The sequence below is a fragment of the Thalassophryne amazonica genome, chromosome 11 (assembly GCF_902500255.1).
Source record: "Thalassophryne amazonica chromosome 11, fThaAma1.1, whole genome shotgun sequence".
NCBI classification, from domain to species: domain Eukaryota; kingdom Metazoa; phylum Chordata; class Actinopteri; order Batrachoidiformes; family Batrachoididae; genus Thalassophryne; species Thalassophryne amazonica.
The window spans coordinates 90,827,141-90,844,971 of record NC_047113.1 but is presented as its reverse complement, the minus strand read 5'-3'; the positions used below and the strand labels follow the sequence as shown (position 1 = coordinate 90,844,971).

At 42.3% G+C, this 17,831-nt stretch overlaps 1 protein-coding gene across 1 annotated transcript in view; it reads right to left on the bottom strand.

Moving 5' to 3' along the window:
* Window positions 1–467: 467 nt before the first annotated feature.
* LOC117521013 (long-chain-fatty-acid--CoA ligase 1-like) overlaps window positions 468–17,831 on the bottom strand; it is an 86,069-nt gene continuing 68,705 nt past the window's right edge. The window contains exons 14-21 of the mRNA XM_034182346.1: window positions 5,375–5,470; window positions 5,142–5,214; window positions 4,508–4,596; window positions 4,314–4,430; window positions 4,068–4,211; window positions 1,577–1,681; window positions 1,169–1,240; window positions 468–1,031 (exon numbers count right to left, since the gene is read on the bottom strand). Coding sequence (XP_034038237.1) covers window positions 891–1,031; window positions 1,169–1,240; window positions 1,577–1,681; window positions 4,068–4,211; window positions 4,314–4,430; window positions 4,508–4,596; window positions 5,142–5,214; window positions 5,375–5,470 — 837 coding nt within the window. The 3' untranslated portion in view covers window positions 468–890. The remainder of the gene's footprint in view (window positions 1,032–1,168; window positions 1,241–1,576; window positions 1,682–4,067; window positions 4,212–4,313; window positions 4,431–4,507; window positions 4,597–5,141; window positions 5,215–5,374; window positions 5,471–17,831) is intronic.

Sequence of the window (17,831 nt, the reverse complement as noted above, 5' to 3'; positions counted from 1 at the left end):
GGGGTTCCGGGTGCATGCCTGGACCCACACAAGTGCAGGACTCATGGGAGGACGTGGGAAACGGGGCTAAATACCAGGGCTGTCCCACCCAATGCAGGATGGTTGGCAGCGCGAGTGATGGCACCCAAAAGGGATCTTCTTTCTGACCATGGAGACCCTATTGTGACCAGCCTGCAACCCCAGTAGGAGTCAGTGAGAGTGTCAGTGAGCAGAGGCCAATTTTTGATCGTAACTGGGTCATGGACTTTGTCTAAACGGGGTGTTACAGCTTCATAGCGGAGTCGAACAGAAAGCTTTTAATACAAAGAAAACATTAAACCTGGACTTCAGTATTAACACACAGCTGAACAAACTTTACTTTATTTAATCACTTAAAAATGTTGAACCACATAGAAACACCAGCTGGATGTCCTGCAGTATCACCAGATTCTGATATAATTAGTCCCGAATTAAAGCCAACACCACACCACATGCACTTATTTACTGGTCAGCATCCTAATATATATTTGGACATGAATGTCCTTCCTTTTGAATGTCCCTCTCTGATTATAATCAGAACATTTACTGTGCACAGTATAAATCATTTTATAAATGGATGTTACAAAATCGACTGCACAGAATCTCTTCTGTAACAAACATGTTTCACTGTATTCGTGTGTTCTAATTAAGTCTATATTTGATTTTGTTCTGAAGATTTTGACAAGTTCTAAAAACAAAAGCTACATCACCTTCTGACCATGTTGTTCAATCATAGTTGATATTAAACAGATCAATGAGCTCTTTGGTCTGAGAGGTCTGAGAGGACCTTGTTTTTTCTGTGGACTCTCTTCTATGTCTTTCATCTGCACCTGAAGACCTTTTTTGGAAGTTCTCTGTCTGTGGACTTGGGTCTACTTGTGGATCCCAGCGTACAGCTCGTCTATGGTGGCTCTGAAATGCTGCTGTAACTTATTTCTCTTTGCCTTCAGTGTTGGAGTGAGCAGACCATTGTTGACTGAGAACATCTCTGTGTGGATGTGGATTGCCTTCACCTGAAGAACACATGGACCTTTTCTTATACAGAACTTGATCTTGTTCTGAACAGTAAGCGGTCTGTAAATGCTCCACTTAATATCAAGGTCATCAAGATTACAGATCACATGACTGACACACTGAGTGAAGAACGTGCCTGCTCAAATGCTTTGAGGCCTCCTTCCGTACCAAGATGCACCATGTCATTCAAGATGGCCGACTTCACTTCCTGTATTAATCATTAAAAAAACAACCTTTAAATACAACTAATGGAAGCTGTATTACAGTCCATGTTGGGGAAATGACATTATACTGGTATTTTGAAACAGTAAATTGGGTTTCTTGGACACGTAAAAATAAAACGTGGATGTCAAAAAATATATACAATGGGATTGGGAAAAACAAACGATGTTGATGAAGCAATGCATTGTGGGTCAATTCCCCAACACACACGTCTATATGCAGTAGGGAGCATTTTACTGGCCCATGAAATGTGCCTAAAACCTTTGCACAGCACTTTAATTTTGAGAACCTGCATTATCCTCCTTTCAGTTTAGAGTATTACCGCTTTTTCACATAGTTCTTGGTAGCTGCCTTCCAGTCCTAGCGTCTTTTTGACCCAATTGGACAAAAAATCAGGGTCAGGGACCACCACTGCGACAAGACGTGCCTACAAATAAAGACAATATGTTAAATGTCATGTTTTATACTCAACATGTTGATAGTACACCGTTGGCCTTTTTTGGAAAGAAACACTGATGCTTCACTGCAAGCAGGGGCGGTCCTGGAGGCGGGCCAACCGGGCAGCTGCACGGGGCGGCATCGCGGGGGGGCACGAGCATGCGGAAAAAAAAAAAAAAACCCTGTCCAAAAATAAATAAATAAATAAATAAAACGGGTGGGGGAGTTGTCCTGACGGGGGAGTTCGTGGTTACGTTACGGCAGGGAACCCCCCCCCCCCCCCATCTCACCTCTCGCGTTAGGTGAGCAACGCTGCACAGTGCAGAGTTTGTGCAGGGGGAGGGGGGAATCATTCAATGTTTGGACAAGGAGGTGGTTGAAACGGAGTAAGACATAATCATGGATAGGAAACGATCAAAGCCATCAGGTGCCCAATTTCGAAAGAAAAAGAAAGAAGGAGAAACGAGCAAAGGAAAAAGGTATGTATTGATTTACGTATTCCCGCAGCTTCACAGTGCTTTAAACAGCGTGGACGCTGAGCGTCCACAGAGTTTAGCAAAGCAAAGACTGCAGCGAAACGAGACGAGTCATTGGATAAATGCTGGGCTTTGTCCCGTCCATCGGACGCTCAGCGTCTCTGGGGGTCTATGGGGTAGTGGGCCGGCCTTGGCTGGCCCAGACGCTCAGCTTCTGCATGATGATTGGATGATCTGTCTGAGGCTGAATCCCTTTTTGATTGACAGCGAAATGAGAGAATCAGCGATCTTTTGGTGTAAACATCCGTGGGACCATTTTTTAATTTTTATTCTGTTCTGAGTTGAACCGGAGACTTTCTTAATCCTCTTAGCAGCATTTTCTTTGTTAAAAACGACTAGCGACAAATCGAGCTTCTATTTCTGGTGTGTTTATTTGTAGCTGCTTGTGTTTGGAGACTGACTTCTATCACTTTCTGACTTCTATCGCAGTTTCTGTCCCTACCGAGCAGCGGGTGCTGCTGAGCTCCTCCACCGTCACAAAGCACTCACAGGCGGACAAACGTCACACTAGCCTCGCGCCAGTCCCAGCTAGCGAGCTAGCTAGGTAGCAAACAGCACATAATGGCAGACAATTTGAATGTTGTGGACCGGATTTTGGCGAAGCCATTTGATAGTCTTCCTTACGAAGAAGCCATGGCTGCTGTCATGGCTTCAGCTCTCAATGGTTTTCAGGCCAAAGTTAAAGCAATAGCCCCCAGTGCAATGTTTATGCATTGCTATGCACACAGACTGAATCTGGTTCTGTCTCAGGGGGCTAAATGCTTATCTGAGTGCAGAATATTTTTTGCATCACTCTCTGGGTTTGCCACATTTTTCTCAAAATCCACAAAGAGGATGTCTTTTCTTGAGTCTGCAGGCTGCTCAAGGTTGCCCAGAAATGCTCCTACTCAATGGAATTTCACATCACGGATAGTGAGCACTGTGGCAAACAATTATGATGCCCTCCTGCAAACTTTTGCATATAGACTGTTTTCCTCTTACTTCTTTTGCACTTCTTATTTATGACAAATTATTGTGGTTTGCCATTTTTGCCTTTAAAGAGTGTTAAACTTCTTCACTTGTTGCTTCCTGTTACTTATGATACACAATAGTGTTTGTTATTTCTTCTTATGTGTACAGTAATGGGTATAGAATTTACCTCTGTTGTTAGTTCATTTATTTATGATACATCATTGCGCTTTACCATTTTTGCCACTTTAATGTATAGGGTTTTTTTTGTCACTTCATGGTATTCTGTAATATACAGATTGTTTAACTTCTTTTGTTATTTGTTGTTTATTTTTTTGCGACTTTAATGGAGGTTTAAGTCTTGTTCATTATGGTGAATGGTACTCTATGATAATGCAAAGTGCACTCTGTTGGTAAAACTGAATGACGTGCAATATTTTGCCCATCGGGTGATGCTGTAGTGCAGTTGTGCTTTCTTAAATACCTGTACTGTACATAGTTGTAATGTGAAGTCACTGAGTCTTTTGTTTTTTTATGTTCAAAAACTTTATTGAAGTAATTATTGTTTATCTTTGTGTTTGTTATTGCAGTAGACATTAAAACTGGAAATTTATTCTTGAAAATTGCTGTTGTGAGTTAATTTCTGGGATTGTGGGTGTTCTGGACGAAGTTAGTGTTTTCATGGGTGGTGGGGCGGAGGTGGTGGCCACGTTAGTGTGCGCGGGGGGCGGGGGGAGCACGCAGGGGGTTTCGCCCGGGGAGTAAATCACTCTAGGACCGCCACTGACTGCAAGTCACAAAAAGTCGGAAGGAGACAACAGTCATCAGTGATGAAGCTGCTTTGGCTTTAAGTATCTTCAAAAACACAGACTCGGAATGGGCTCCACCTACCTGCAGACTGTCTCCATGCACAAAGACCTGAGCAATGGCTTCACTTCGAATATAGACATTCTCAATCTTCTCAGGAGCGATGTACTCCCCCTGTGCCAACTTAAAAATGTGCTTCTTCCTGTCCACGATCTTCAGTGTGCCATTCTGTGTTCATGCAGACACACAGTTCATTTCACTAATCCAACCTCATCAAAAAAATATTAGCAGAAAATATTTGGTTGATTCAAAATATCACACTGGACCCACTGGAAGCCATTTGCCAATATCTCCTGTGTGAAGCCATCCATCTGCATCAATGGTCTCCTTGGTCTTCTCTGGGTCATTCAGGTAGCCCAGGAACACATTTGGACCCTTCACACATACCTGCCCCCAAACACAGAGTTTAGGATGATGTAGATTATTAAACATTATCAGAGACATTATTAAACTGTGTGTTTAACCTCTCCCTCTCCATTTGCAGCCAGATAGTTCATCTCTGCCACGTCCACCAGTTTAATCAAGTTACAGCGCAGTGGAGCTCCAACATGACCTGGAAATATGGAGTCACATGTCAATTTAGGACGACTAGCTCATCAGTCAGCCAAACGCACAGTTACAGGAGGGCAGTGAGGAAGCTAGTAATGCTCTGTTTACACATGGAGTGCCCAACCAGTCGATCGCGGGCGAGAGGTCGATCGCCGGGCGACTTCCAGTCGATCGCTTGGGGGGATCGCACATGGTTTTTATACATCTGCAAATGCGCAGGGTCAAGAATTAAGGACTGCATAATTTGAGTTGTTTGTTGTTGTTACGGACCAGTCGTAGCCTAAACCTAACCCTATTTGGGCTTATTCTTTGCACCATGCACATTTACTGCAATAATGTAATATTACTGTTAAAACTTTATATTTGTGCCAGAAAATTGTGTTATTATATTGGTGTACAATAAATTGCGGCTACGCTATGGCTTTTGATATGGCTTGGTAGATCTCAATACACTGTCAAATTTAAAAGTAGATCTCGGTTCAGTTAAGGTTGGGCACCCCTGGTTTACACCAACAGCTGGAATGAGTCAAGGACAAAGACATGCTTTACCTGCGGTCCAGTCACCGGCCACAGTCAGGGTGCATCCAGCAGTGCACTCCGTCTGTCCATAACCCTCATAGAACTGAAGCGGAAAACTGTCATTACTTTCTGTCAGTTATAACAGTCAACAGTCAGAAGGAAAACTCACAAAAACCCTTCTGACAGTCAGTAAGTATGTTAAAGTCAAAACCATCAGCTGTGTTGTTTCCAGCTGTGTGAGTGTTTGTGTGTATGTGCATTACATGACAGCCCATTGCAGCTCTCAGGAAGGTGAGGATGGAAGGAGAGATGGGAGCAGCTCCTGTTATTATTAGCCGCACACGGCCTCCGAGGCTCGCCTGTAGAGGGCAGTACACTACATCAACACATACGCCCTGAGAGATTGATCATTTGCTTCACTGCAAAAATCAATGTTACTAAATCATCAACCCATCACATTATTATTACAATCCATTAGTAGCTGACATTTTTTCCAATTGTACATTCTTGTAAAATTATTGACAAGTTGTGATTGGACAGCAGGTGGCGTGTATTACAGGTAACTGTTAATGTTGATGATTAAAGCAGGGATGCACCGGTCCACATTTTTTCACTTCCGATCCCGATACCTGAATTTGGATATCTGCCAATACCGAGACTATTCCGATACCAGAGCTCTGTTTGCTTTAATATTATTATCATTACTGTTGATTTTATATGATGATATTTTGTATTCCCAGTTATACAGCTTCATGATTCAGTGCTTAAAGGAGGATTCTCTTAAAAAGGAGACCTGAAAGTTCAGCTGCAATTTGCCAGAAGGTACATCTAAGATATAAGCCTAGATTTGATGTTTGGTGAAAGAATTAAGTACTTTTATTTATAGACTTATTTTTATAGACTTAAAAGAGAAAAAGACAGCACTCTCTCTGTCCATCTCTCACTCTCAGTCTCTCTCACCTTCTCAATTTCAGTAGAGCATTATTAACATTGGAAACATATGTTTGCATTGTCAAAGCAAGTGTTACAGTAAAAATTAAAAATTAAGTCCTCTCTTTCTGTCTCTCTCTCAATTCATTTTCAATTGAAACATACGTTTACATTGTCAAAGCAAGTGTTGCAGCAAAAACAGAAAATAAAAAGTCTTCTCCTTCCCTCTCTCTCTCTCCATCTCTCACGCAAGCTCCCTCTCCCTTGTGCTCGCTTTCTCCCTCTCTCTCTGTTTCTCGTGCACTCTCCCTCCCTCTTTCTCACTCACCGTTTTTCTGCTAAGACCAAACTTGGAACTTTTTGGAAAGATGAAGCCTTTCAACTGTAAAATAAACCATAAATTTCAAAATATATCGTCAGCCAGGCTCAGGCGAGGAACTTTTTCCCGTTTAGTGGACAGAAACAAAGTCTGCTCAGCTCCGCTCTTGTGCTCTGAGGTGCTGTTTCACAGCCTCGGGACACCGAAGCTGCTGATTTTTTTCAGCACACATTTGTAGTTCTTTTTTCGGAAACTCCGTCATCGGCGGCACAGACGATTTGAACCTGAGAGCCGGGGGGAAATTTGCCGCTACCCATGGCTTAAAACTCTCGGAACAAACAGTTCGGCTTCAGCTCAGAAACCTCCCTCTTGCCTCCTCACGCTGAGCAGTAAACACAGCAGAGAACAAGCAGCAGTTGAGAGGTTTCACAGACATGGCTTCTCTCTGGTATCTGAAAACGCCGCAGGTTGGTTCAGTATTTTCCGATACTTGAATTACTTTGGTATCGGAAGCCAATCCCAAACCTGGGTCGGATTGGTCACAACCTTATACTGAAGTAGAGCAACAATAGCATATTCATCCACTCATCATACTTTAGCCGAATATAAATAGTGAACAAAATTAAAATGTGCTCAGTCTTGGTAATTATCATAAACCAAGCTGATTTAAAAAAAAAAAATCATTCTGGTTTGGTAATGTGACTTTGGTCTGTGGAGATCTTGACCTCAAGTTATGTTTTTCAGGAATAGTTCCATTAGGTCCTGAAAGCTACAAGTACTGTAAAACTTGAGGTTTTAGTCAAAGAATTACTTTGATGCAGCTCTGACTGATTTGTTTTACAAGTGAAGATAATCTAACACAATGTTAATGAAGTTTGGTTCAAAATAAATCTAGTCTCATTCAAAGATGCTAAAGTCAAAACACAAATTAATTTGGCAAACCACATACAGGCAGTTATGTATCGCCAAAGAGGGTGCACTACTTGTCTTTGTCTGAATTTTACCATGTTTGTGGGCAAGCACATTTCCAGATCTGCCTCCTTTATAACCTACAGTGTGAAACAAGAAAGCTAGTGCTAACGTATCAAAACACTGTGTTCATTTATTTTTGTGTTTTTCTTGTTTTTCTTGTTCTCAAAGTGCATGTTTTTCTTGCATGCACTTTGAGAACTGATTTAGGGTAATTTTGGGGTGCTGAATCCAAATCTGAGCTCAGATTTTCTCTATTACATCACATTTTTTGCAATATGCATGTTCAGTATAGATGGATTACGCAAAAGTTGCTCATTCACTCACAAGTTTGATGCCACTAATCATGCCCAACAGCTGCTTCAAAAGCACAGTTTTTAAACCAGGTTCATAAAATGTTAACAAGAGCCGTAATATCGTTTATGGCGCCGAAGTGGTGTGCGAGACTGCAGTTTTTAGTTCAATGTTTGATACGAGAAATGTGTTCATATCTCAGAAACGCGATGTGATTAGTAAAAACTAACACCAGATTTGGATTCAGCGCCCCAAATGACCCAAATTCTGTTGAAAACCTTCATGCAAGAAAATCTCGTTGAACAGTGTTATGTTAATTTTATTCAAAAGTTAGCATCATGGTTTACTTCTGTGAGGCTTCCCTATGCTGGTCACATGATGCGAAGAGGAAAAACCCCATGCCACCTGAATAAAGATCCCAGTTGATCGCACAAGCTGCTGCGTTGTAAACATGGCCAAGAATATGCTACTGCACAGGTGATAACAGGCCTGGATTAAATAACTTTGCCGCACCACTGTCGACTGGCTGGGAGGAAAAAACACCGCCGCACAGCTGTCAATTGGCCGGGATTAAATAACCTCGCTGCACCACTGTCGACTGGCCAGAAGGAAATAACACAGCTGTGCACAGCTGTCAATAGGCTGGGATTAAATAACCTCGCCGCACCACTGTCGACTGGCTGGGAGGAAATAACGCCTGCGCACAGCTGTCAATTGGTTGGGATTAAATAACCTTGCCACACCACTGTCGACTGGCCGGGAGGAAATAACATCGCCGCACAGCTGTCAATTGGCCGGGATTAAATAACACCGCCGCATCACAGATGAAAGAAACATCTTTTTAACTGAAACAAAAAGCACATGTAAGTATACAGCTAGTAGCGAAGCCTAATGACACTTGGCATCAAAATATATTAATTTATTGACCTTAACCTTTGGACTAGTGAACTTTCAGATTAGTGGGATGTTCCCCTGTGTGTAATGTTTAAGGCTACTATGAATAGTTATCACAATAGAGTATTGTGATTATGAGACCAGAGGTACAGACCATTATTGTGGAGAGCACTATGGGAAGTAGTGTCTGTGTGTGTGTGTGTGTGTAATCTAGGGTGGTCCCGATAAATAAACTTGAACTTTTCAAGGTGCGTCTTCATTTTTTGGTTCCTTTAGGGGATAAAATAAATTGGGTGAAATGTCATAAGATTTCCCAAGGTCAAAGAGGAAGCGTAGAGGTGACCGAGCTTTTTCAGTCGTTGCCCCGAGACTGTGGAATGATCTTCCTTTGCACATTAGGCAGACTGATTCTCTCTCTGCTTTTAAATTGTCTCTTAAAGCACATTTTTTTCTCTTTGGCTTTTAACACAGCTTGACACTGTTTTTTTTTTGTGTGTGTGTGTGTGTGTGTGTGTGTGTGTGTGTGTGTGTGTGTGTGTTTTTGCTTTTAACTAACTTTTTATTTATTAAATTATTTTAACTTGCCTGTTTTTGTTGTGTACAGCGCTTTGGTTGTTGGTGCATTTTAAAGTGCTTTATAAATAAATTGAGATTGAGATTTGAAAAATATTAACTACTGCCACCTGGTTCCTGTTTTTTGTGACGTGTGAGTGACATTTTGATTTATGGACTGGATACATTAGTTCATTAGTGGCAGATTTTGTTACATCTGACTCAGGTTGCATTTTTGAGGCCTTCAACATCAACATGGACTTCCTCATCAAGGACCTCTCAGAGTGGGAGTATGACCCGTCATTCCAGTCGTTACAGCAGGTCCTGGATAACTTTGGTGCTGTCAATGATTTTGCTGAGCGAGGAGTTGCACTTGTCCAGGATTGTAACGAATCAGATCTTAATGAAGGATGAACAGTAGCGCCAATACCTGCTGCAAGTTGTTGAGTGGCGTCGTCAGCTCCCGATGATGAAAAACATCGGAACCACATGCCACTCACTCCCCATGACTGTTTGTTTTCACCAAATATGTGGACAGTGACATATAATACTTTTTTATCTCTCCTGTATGGTCAGTTAAAGGAAAAAGGATTGTTGTTTCAATTTGTATTTCATTTGTGAACAAGTACATTACTGTTGCTGGTTTGTGTTAATATGCTTGACCATTGCAATTTCCACGCCGCATGCAGCAGTGGTTAGACTATTCGTATCAAAATTAAATTTAATACAAAACATTTTCTCATCAAGATGAACAATTCTGTCAGGAAGCAAATTAAGAAAGTCACATTTTTATTTTGGGCATACTGTAGAGGACCAGCCTAGTGGTACATACATGGTGTGTCCATAAAGTAACGGTCATTTTTATTTTTTTAAAAAACTATATGGATTTCATTCATATGTTTTTACGTCAGACATGCTTGAACCCTCGTGCGCATGCGTGAGTTTTTCCACGCCTGTCGGTGACGTCCTTTGCCTGTGAGCACGCCTTGGGAAGGAGTGGTCCCACCCCCTCGTCGGATTTTCATTGTCTGGAAATGGCGGAATGAAAAGGACTTTTTTTCCATCAGAATTTTTTCAGAAGCTGTTAGAGACTGGCACCTGGAAACCATTCGAAAAATTTATCTCTCTGGCTTTGGTGAAAACTTTCCGGGCTTCACAGAGATAAGGACTTTAACTACAGCTTAAGGACCCCTTTAAGGACGGTCGGTTGCGCCGCGCTCCGAGCTGCGACGTCGCGGCACAAACCATGGATCATTTCTAAGCTGATGGCTCTGTGGATAAGAGAGCCGTCTGTGTGGCAATTTCTCTGGTTATCACAAGAGCTGGACATCAGCCATTTTCTGGCAGATTTCACTTTTAACAAGAGATTTGTCATGGAAAGCCGTGCAGAGGCTTCGCGCGTCACGACCGATTCGCTGATGAAGCGAGACAAAGGAACACCTCCGTTTCGGAGTGTTAGAGGACAAGTTTGGACATGCCTATCTTGGCTTTCAGTGCTTACCAGTCGAGTGAGTATAAGAGAACTTGTGGAGAGCTGGACATGTCCCATGTTTCACCGAAAGCCAGATAAATTTTTCGAATGGTTTCCACGTGCCAGTCTCTAACAGCTTCTGAAAAAATTCTGATGGAAAAAAAGTGCTTTTCATTCCGCCATTTCCAGACAATGAAAATCAGACGAGGGGGAGGGACCACTCCTTCCACAAGGCGTGCTCACAGGCGAATGATGTCACCGACAGGCGTGGAAAAACTCACGCATGCGCACGAGGGTTCAAGCATGTCTGATGTAAAAACATATGAATGAAATCCATATAGTTTTTGAAAAAAATAAAAAGGACCGTTACTTTATGGACAGACCTCGTATAGTACATATTGTGTATAGTCTATCCAGCTAGGTGTCAAGGAAGCATTCTTTGTAAAACAGTTGAAACCCAGCCTTAACCGCGGAGCGGGTCTCAGACACGCTTTGTCCCCTGTTTACAATGTGGTACTCAGGTCAAAGCAGTTTCAGTCTTTTGTTCATGGTAATGAGTCATTCACGTCATCAGGAGAGAGTCGTCAAGGGAGCCATCAGGGGAGGCTTCTGTCCTGTCATTAGGAGAGTGCTAACTAGAGCACAATAGGTGCTAATTAGAGCTATTGTTTAGTCAGTAGCCTATAGCAGTCAGCCTCTCGGTAGGTGGGGTCTGGTTAGGTTAAAAAACTCCAGCTTTTGTTGGCTTCTGGTTCATTCTTCCCTACAAGAGTCAAGACAGAAGTCAGACTACCAGAGCAAAAATTTTAGCTGAGGAAGCTTCTGTGATTTGAAGCGAAACGTCCTCACGTCAAGCAACCCAGTCCAGTCGAAGATTCAAGCTTCTCTACTTCTATCCAGCTAGTACATCCACAACATGGTGTCAGAGTTGAGGATAATTTAACTACAGCTACAGCTCAGGATGAGCAACTGACCACTCTTAAGCAGATCATTCAGTCAGGCTGGCCAGAGAGAAGGAAAAAGTGTCACCCACAAGTCAACCACCATGACAAGATCAGTGAGGCTGAATGAATCCTTCTCAAAGGTGAGAAAATAATCATTCCACACAAACGCAGGCCCCACATGTTATGCTGCATACACACAGGACACTTCAGAATGGAGAAAAGCAAACAGAGCAAAGGTCATTATGTTGTGGTCAGACATGAGTCAACAGATAGAGGAAAGAGTAAAGCAGTGTGATATGTGCCAAAAACACTACAGTGCCAATACAAAAGAGGCCATGATCTCACATGAAATCCCAGAGAACCCATAGGAGACTGTCGCACAGACCTACTCACATGCAACTGTGATAATTACATCATGACTACCTCAGCAGGTATTTTAAAGTAGAACACCTACTGTCATGCATAAAATGAAAGCAACATTTGCAAGACATGGCATCCCGACAAAAGTCATTCATGACAACGAACCATATTACAACTCACTCGAATTCAGTTTGCAGAGTCGTGGGGATTCCAGCACTTCACGTCAAGCCCACACTACCCACAGACCAACAGTTTGGCCAAAAAGACTGTGCAGACCACGAAGTAGATCCTCGAAAAGGTTAATGATGACAGGAGGGATCTGTACATCAACCTGAGGGAGTACAGGAACATGCCAGCCGATGGACTCAAATCACAAGTCCAAATCCTGAAGAGCCACAGACTACGGTCTGTCCTACCCACAATGACCTCGCAGCTACAACCACAGATCCCCCCCACCCCAGAATGGCATCCAGGCAAGGAGAGAAGACTTTCAGCAGCATCAAAGACAGCACTACAACATACAACACTTTTGGTTTTGCTCCCATTTTGTATGAGATGAACTCAAAGATCTAAAACTTTTTCCACATACACAATATCACCATTTCTCTCAAATATTGTTCACAAACCAGTCTAAATCTGTGATAGTGAGCACTTCTCCTTTGCTGAGATAATCCATCCCACCTCACAGGTGTGCCATACCAAGATGCTGATTAGACACCATGATTAGTGCACAGGTGTGCCTTAGACTGGCCACAATAAAAGACCACTCTGAAAGGTGCAGTTTTATCACACAGCACAATGCCACAGATGTCGCAAGATTTGAGGGAGCGTGCAATTGGCATGCTGACAGCAGGAATGTCAACCAGAGCTGTTGCTCGTGTATTGAATGTTCATGTCTCTACCATAAGCCGTCTCCAAAGTCGTTTCAGAGAATTTGGCAGTACATCCAACCAGCCTCACAACCGTAGACCACGTGTAACCACACCAGCCCAGGACCTCCACATCCAGCATGTTCACCTCCAAGATCGTCTGAGACCAGCCACTCGGACAGCTGCTGAAACAATCGGTTTGCATAACCAAAGAATTTCTGCACAAACTGTCAGTAACCGTCTCAGGGAAGCTCATCTGCATGTTCGTCGTCCTCATCGGGGTCTCGACCTGACTCCAGTTCGTCGTCGTAACCAACTTGAGTGGGCAAATGGTCACATTCGCTGACGTTTGGCATGTTGGAGAGGTGTTCTCTTCACGGATGATGCGAAGGAGATGTGTTGCACTGCATGAGGCAAATGGTGGTCACACCAGATACTGACTGGTATCCCCCCCAAATAAAACAAAACTGCACCTTTCAGAGTGGCCTTTTATTGTGGCCAGTCTAAGGCACACCTGTGCACTAATCATGGTGTCTAATCAGCATCTTGATATGGCACACCTGTGAGGTGGGATGGATTATCTCAGCAAAGGAGAAGTGCTCACTATCACAGATTTCGACTGGTTTGTGAACAATATTTGAGGGAAATGGTGATATTGTGTATGTGGAAAAAGTTTTAGATCTTTGAGTTCATCTCATACAAAATGGGAGCAAAACCAAAAGTGTTGCGTTTATATTTTTGTTGAGTATATCTACAAGACCGCTGTCAGCACTGCATGCTGGAGCACACATCTGCTTCCAGCAAGGAGATGGCACATGGAAGCCAGCAACAATGGTCCAACAAGCCGAAACACCATGGAGCCTCCACATCAGAACAAGGGAGGAACATTCAGAGGCAACTGACATCACCTGATTGACAACCACACACCCGTCTTTTTTTAGGCCAGAAGTGGAAAGTCCTATTTAATCGTGGGTTTCACCCTGGGAAATTTAAAAATTTGAACTGTTGAATATGGAATTATAATGTAGTTTGAAAAGGAAAAAGCAGTTTTCTCATGTCTGACTCATGTGAACAAAGCACAGGCATGTAGTGCAAGCGCAGGCTAAACGCACGTGAGTGCAGTTTAAATGCACCTCTAATATTGGGCTCCTGAATAGGAAAAGATCGTCAGCTGTTATCTTTCTTCTCTGGAGGAATTGCCAACTCTACATTGCACTCAAAGACCCCGTTCACACTGGGGTTTGCCATCCATCTTAAGCCAGATTCAATCAGGATTGCTTCCTAGCCAGAGAGCATTCAGACTTGTTTTTTATCCTACTAGGCCACGTTCAGACTGATGTTTGCAATCCAGCTGCAGCCACATCCTACACCAGACTGGAGGGTTTGGGTTCTGTGCTAGTTTGCAGGGAAAGCGAACACCTAACACTAAATTGGTGGATATTATCCCAGAGACTTCTTTGACTCGAGCCTAATTCCTTGACAATGTAACAAAATTCAGATTTACCCGGTTTTCCACAGCTTCTCACTAGTGGCCATGAAGTGTCTCCGTGGTTGTGTTTTATGGTGAAAATATGCACCAAAATGCAGGAAAATATTGTTATGTTTTGTTTCTACTCACCTTTAGATGTCTGTATAGTCTCGAGTCATCTTTTTGGTTGTTAGTTTGTCATGTGACCTTTGATTTTGTCTCCCTAATTCACAAACCTGTACTTCATTAGTTTGTTTTTGTATTTAAGTAGCCCCCTTTCCTTGTTTGTGTGCTGGTTTCTTCACGTTAGTTCCTACGGTTTATGAGTATGTGCCTGTGCAAATAAACAGCACAACCTGCTTATTTGATCCTATACCAACAAAACTGTTTAAGGACCTGTGGTCCACTCTTGGGCCGACTGTGCTGGAAATTATTAATCTTTCTTTAACTTCTGGATCTGTTCCTAAATGTTTCAAATCTGCAGTGATTAAACCATTACTTAAGAAACCTATTCTTGACCCTAGTGTACTGAAAAACTATCGGCCAATATCAAATCTATCATTTTTCTCTAAAATTCTGGAAAAAGTGGTGTCACGGCAGCTCATAGACTATCTTACGGAGAATAATCTCTTTGAGCCACTGCAGTCTGCTTTTAGAAAATATCATTCCACAGAGACGGCTCTCACTAAAGTGGTGAATGATCTTCTGCTTACAATGGATTCGGACACCACTACGGTTCTGTTGCTGTTAGATCTCAGTGCTGCATTTGATACAGTGGATCATCATATTCTACTTGATAGGCTGGAAAATCATTTTGGGATTACTGGGAGTGCCCTTGCATGGCTGACGTCATACTTGACCAGTTGTTCTCACTGTGTTTTGTACAGTAACACAACCTCTAACCTTAGTGACATGAAATTTGGGGTTCCACAGGGGTCTGTCTTAGGCCCCCTGCTTTTCTCCCTTTATATAGCACCCCTTGGGCACATATTGCGGCATTTTGGGATTACCTTTCACTGCTGTGCAGATGATACTCAGGTATACATGCTGATAACTGCTGGTAATCTTGTTCACATAAAATCCTTAGAAGATTGCCTTGCAGCAGTGAGAAGTTGATGTCTAGAAACTTCCTACTATTAATCTCTGATAAGACTGAAATAATGGTTCTTGGTCCAGTGAGACATCGGCATCAATTTGACCAGTTAACGCTCAGGCTCGGCTCATGTGTCATACATCACACTGACAAAGTGAGGAACCTTGGGGTAATTTTTGATCCTTCGTTGTCCTTTGGCCTCCACATTAGAAATATTACTAGGACTGCTTTCTTCCACCTGCGAAATATAGCGAAGATTCGTCCCATCCTGTCTATGGCTGATGCTGAGACCCTGATCCATGCATTTATCTCTTCTAGATGGACTACTGCAATGTTCTATTTCTGGTTACTGCAGTCTAGCATTAGGGCTCGCCAACTGGTTCAAAATGCTGCAGTCAGACTTTTTGACACGAAGCAGAAAGGACAACCACATTACACCCATTTGGCATCCCTTCACTGGCTTCCTGTTCCAGTGAGATCAGATTTTAAGGTTCTGCTACTAACTTATAAAATTATTCATGGACTGGCACCTCCCTACCTAGCTGACCTAATTAAACCTTACGTACCAGCCCGGGCTTTACGTTCTCAAGGTGCAGGACTACTTTGTGTCCCTAAGGTGAATAAAAAGTCTGCGGGTCCACAGAGCTTTCTCTTATTGTGCCCCTGTTCTGTGGAATGATCTCCCCTGCATCAATAAAACAGTCAGATTCTGTGGAGATTTTCAAGTCCAGACTTAAGACACACTTATTTTCCCTTTCATATGGCTAGCATACTGGTACAGTTTTGTTTTACGCCTTTTTTACTCTTTTAATTAATTTATTAGTAATTGGAGTGGGCTGCGGCCTCAACTTTACCTAAATCCTGGGTCTTTTAGTGAGGTTTAGGGCTATGTGGCCGGTGATCACCTTAGTATTTCTTGTTTTCTTGTTGTTAATGCTGGCAAATGATCCAGTATTTTTTTGTCTTTCTGATGCCTGATTCTGTTTTTTCTCTCTGTTTAAGGTGCAGCTCCATCCAGAGATGGGAGTTGTATTTGTGTTGGTGACCCTCCTGTCCTGTGTGCCAATAGAATTTCTTGTATATTCTTCCGTGAACTGTTCTGTGAATTGTTCTGTGATTTATGTCTGTAGCATGGCCCAAGCAGAGGGTCACCCCTTTGAGTCTGGTCTGCTTGAGGTTTCTTCCTCAGAGGGAGTTTTTCCTTACCACTGTTGCTCTGGGGGTTGGTAAGGTTAGACCTTACCTGTGTGAAGCACTTTGAAGCAACTCTGTTGTGATTTGGCGCTATATAAATGAAAATAAATTGAAACTGAAAATTGAAATTCCGTGTTAACTACTAGTGTTTTTGTTTCATTCCTTTTTAGACTGTTTTGTACTGTTTATGTGTACTTGGACCTTTTTCCCACATTATCCTTGTTGTCTTTGGAGTGTGGTGCCACTGTGGAATAATAAATCACCTCAGTTTTTGCAGCAACCACCTCCCTCTTCGCTTGCCTGCACATTGGGGTTCACTCTAACACTGTAAATCGTAACTATTATTAGTCCATGAGTCAGTCATCAATTTTGACTTAATCTGTACCACCTTAAGGGGACTAAACAGCACTTACAATCCAGCCTCAGTGTACCATGTTTTTACCTAAAAATGTTGATAACCAGGTAGGGGTCAGCACAAGGATTACACAGTGGTCAATCCTTTAAAAATGCTCCAGCCAGTGTTGAAAAATATATAACATTTTTCTGATCAGAACAATTCCAAAAAGGTTTGTTTGGACTAAATATGACTGAATGTTAGGGGTAAAAAACAGCCAAACTGTGACAATGGTCAATTTCAGTTTGTACAGGGGTCAAAAGAAAAGTTGCCTCCAGTTTCTGTAAAAAATGATGCAATAGTATTGGTTGAAATGAAAGGATTAATAAATGTAATCGTTTACACTGTGTTGAATGCTTTGGTCTTCAAAGTAAAGGTCAAATAGGTTGATGTACCTGGATTCCTATGACATGTTACCTTGTAAAGTGATAACTAAGCATGACAAATGGTGAACACTATTTCTTTTTAAAACCCTATAAACTGAACCAATAATTTACATCACTTGCTCCAAAATTGGAGCAACTTTTAACTTTTGACCCCTGTACAAAACTGAAACTGACCTTTGTCCCCATTTTCTTATGTTTTTTTCCCCCATAACTCCACAGAATTTAGTCATACTTAGTCCAAACTATACCTTTTTGGAATTGTTGTGATTAAATAATGCGGTATATTTCTCAATATCATTGGAGCATTTTTAAATTTTGACCTCTGTAATTCTTCATTGACCTCTACCTGGCTATAACTTCCACCCTGGGGTGGCCTTCATACATTTGTGTGTAGGCCATGTTACACTGAGGCTGGATTCTTAGTGTCATTTCATCCCCTTAAGTGGTACCGAAAACTTGCTGTCTGAGAGCAACTCTGAGCAAGGAGTGGACAGAAACCTTTATCATCACGAGGAGGCAGGGCTGACCCCGTTGCTAGGTATGATGCAGTCTTGTAAGAGCTATGATTGGTTGTCACAAAAAG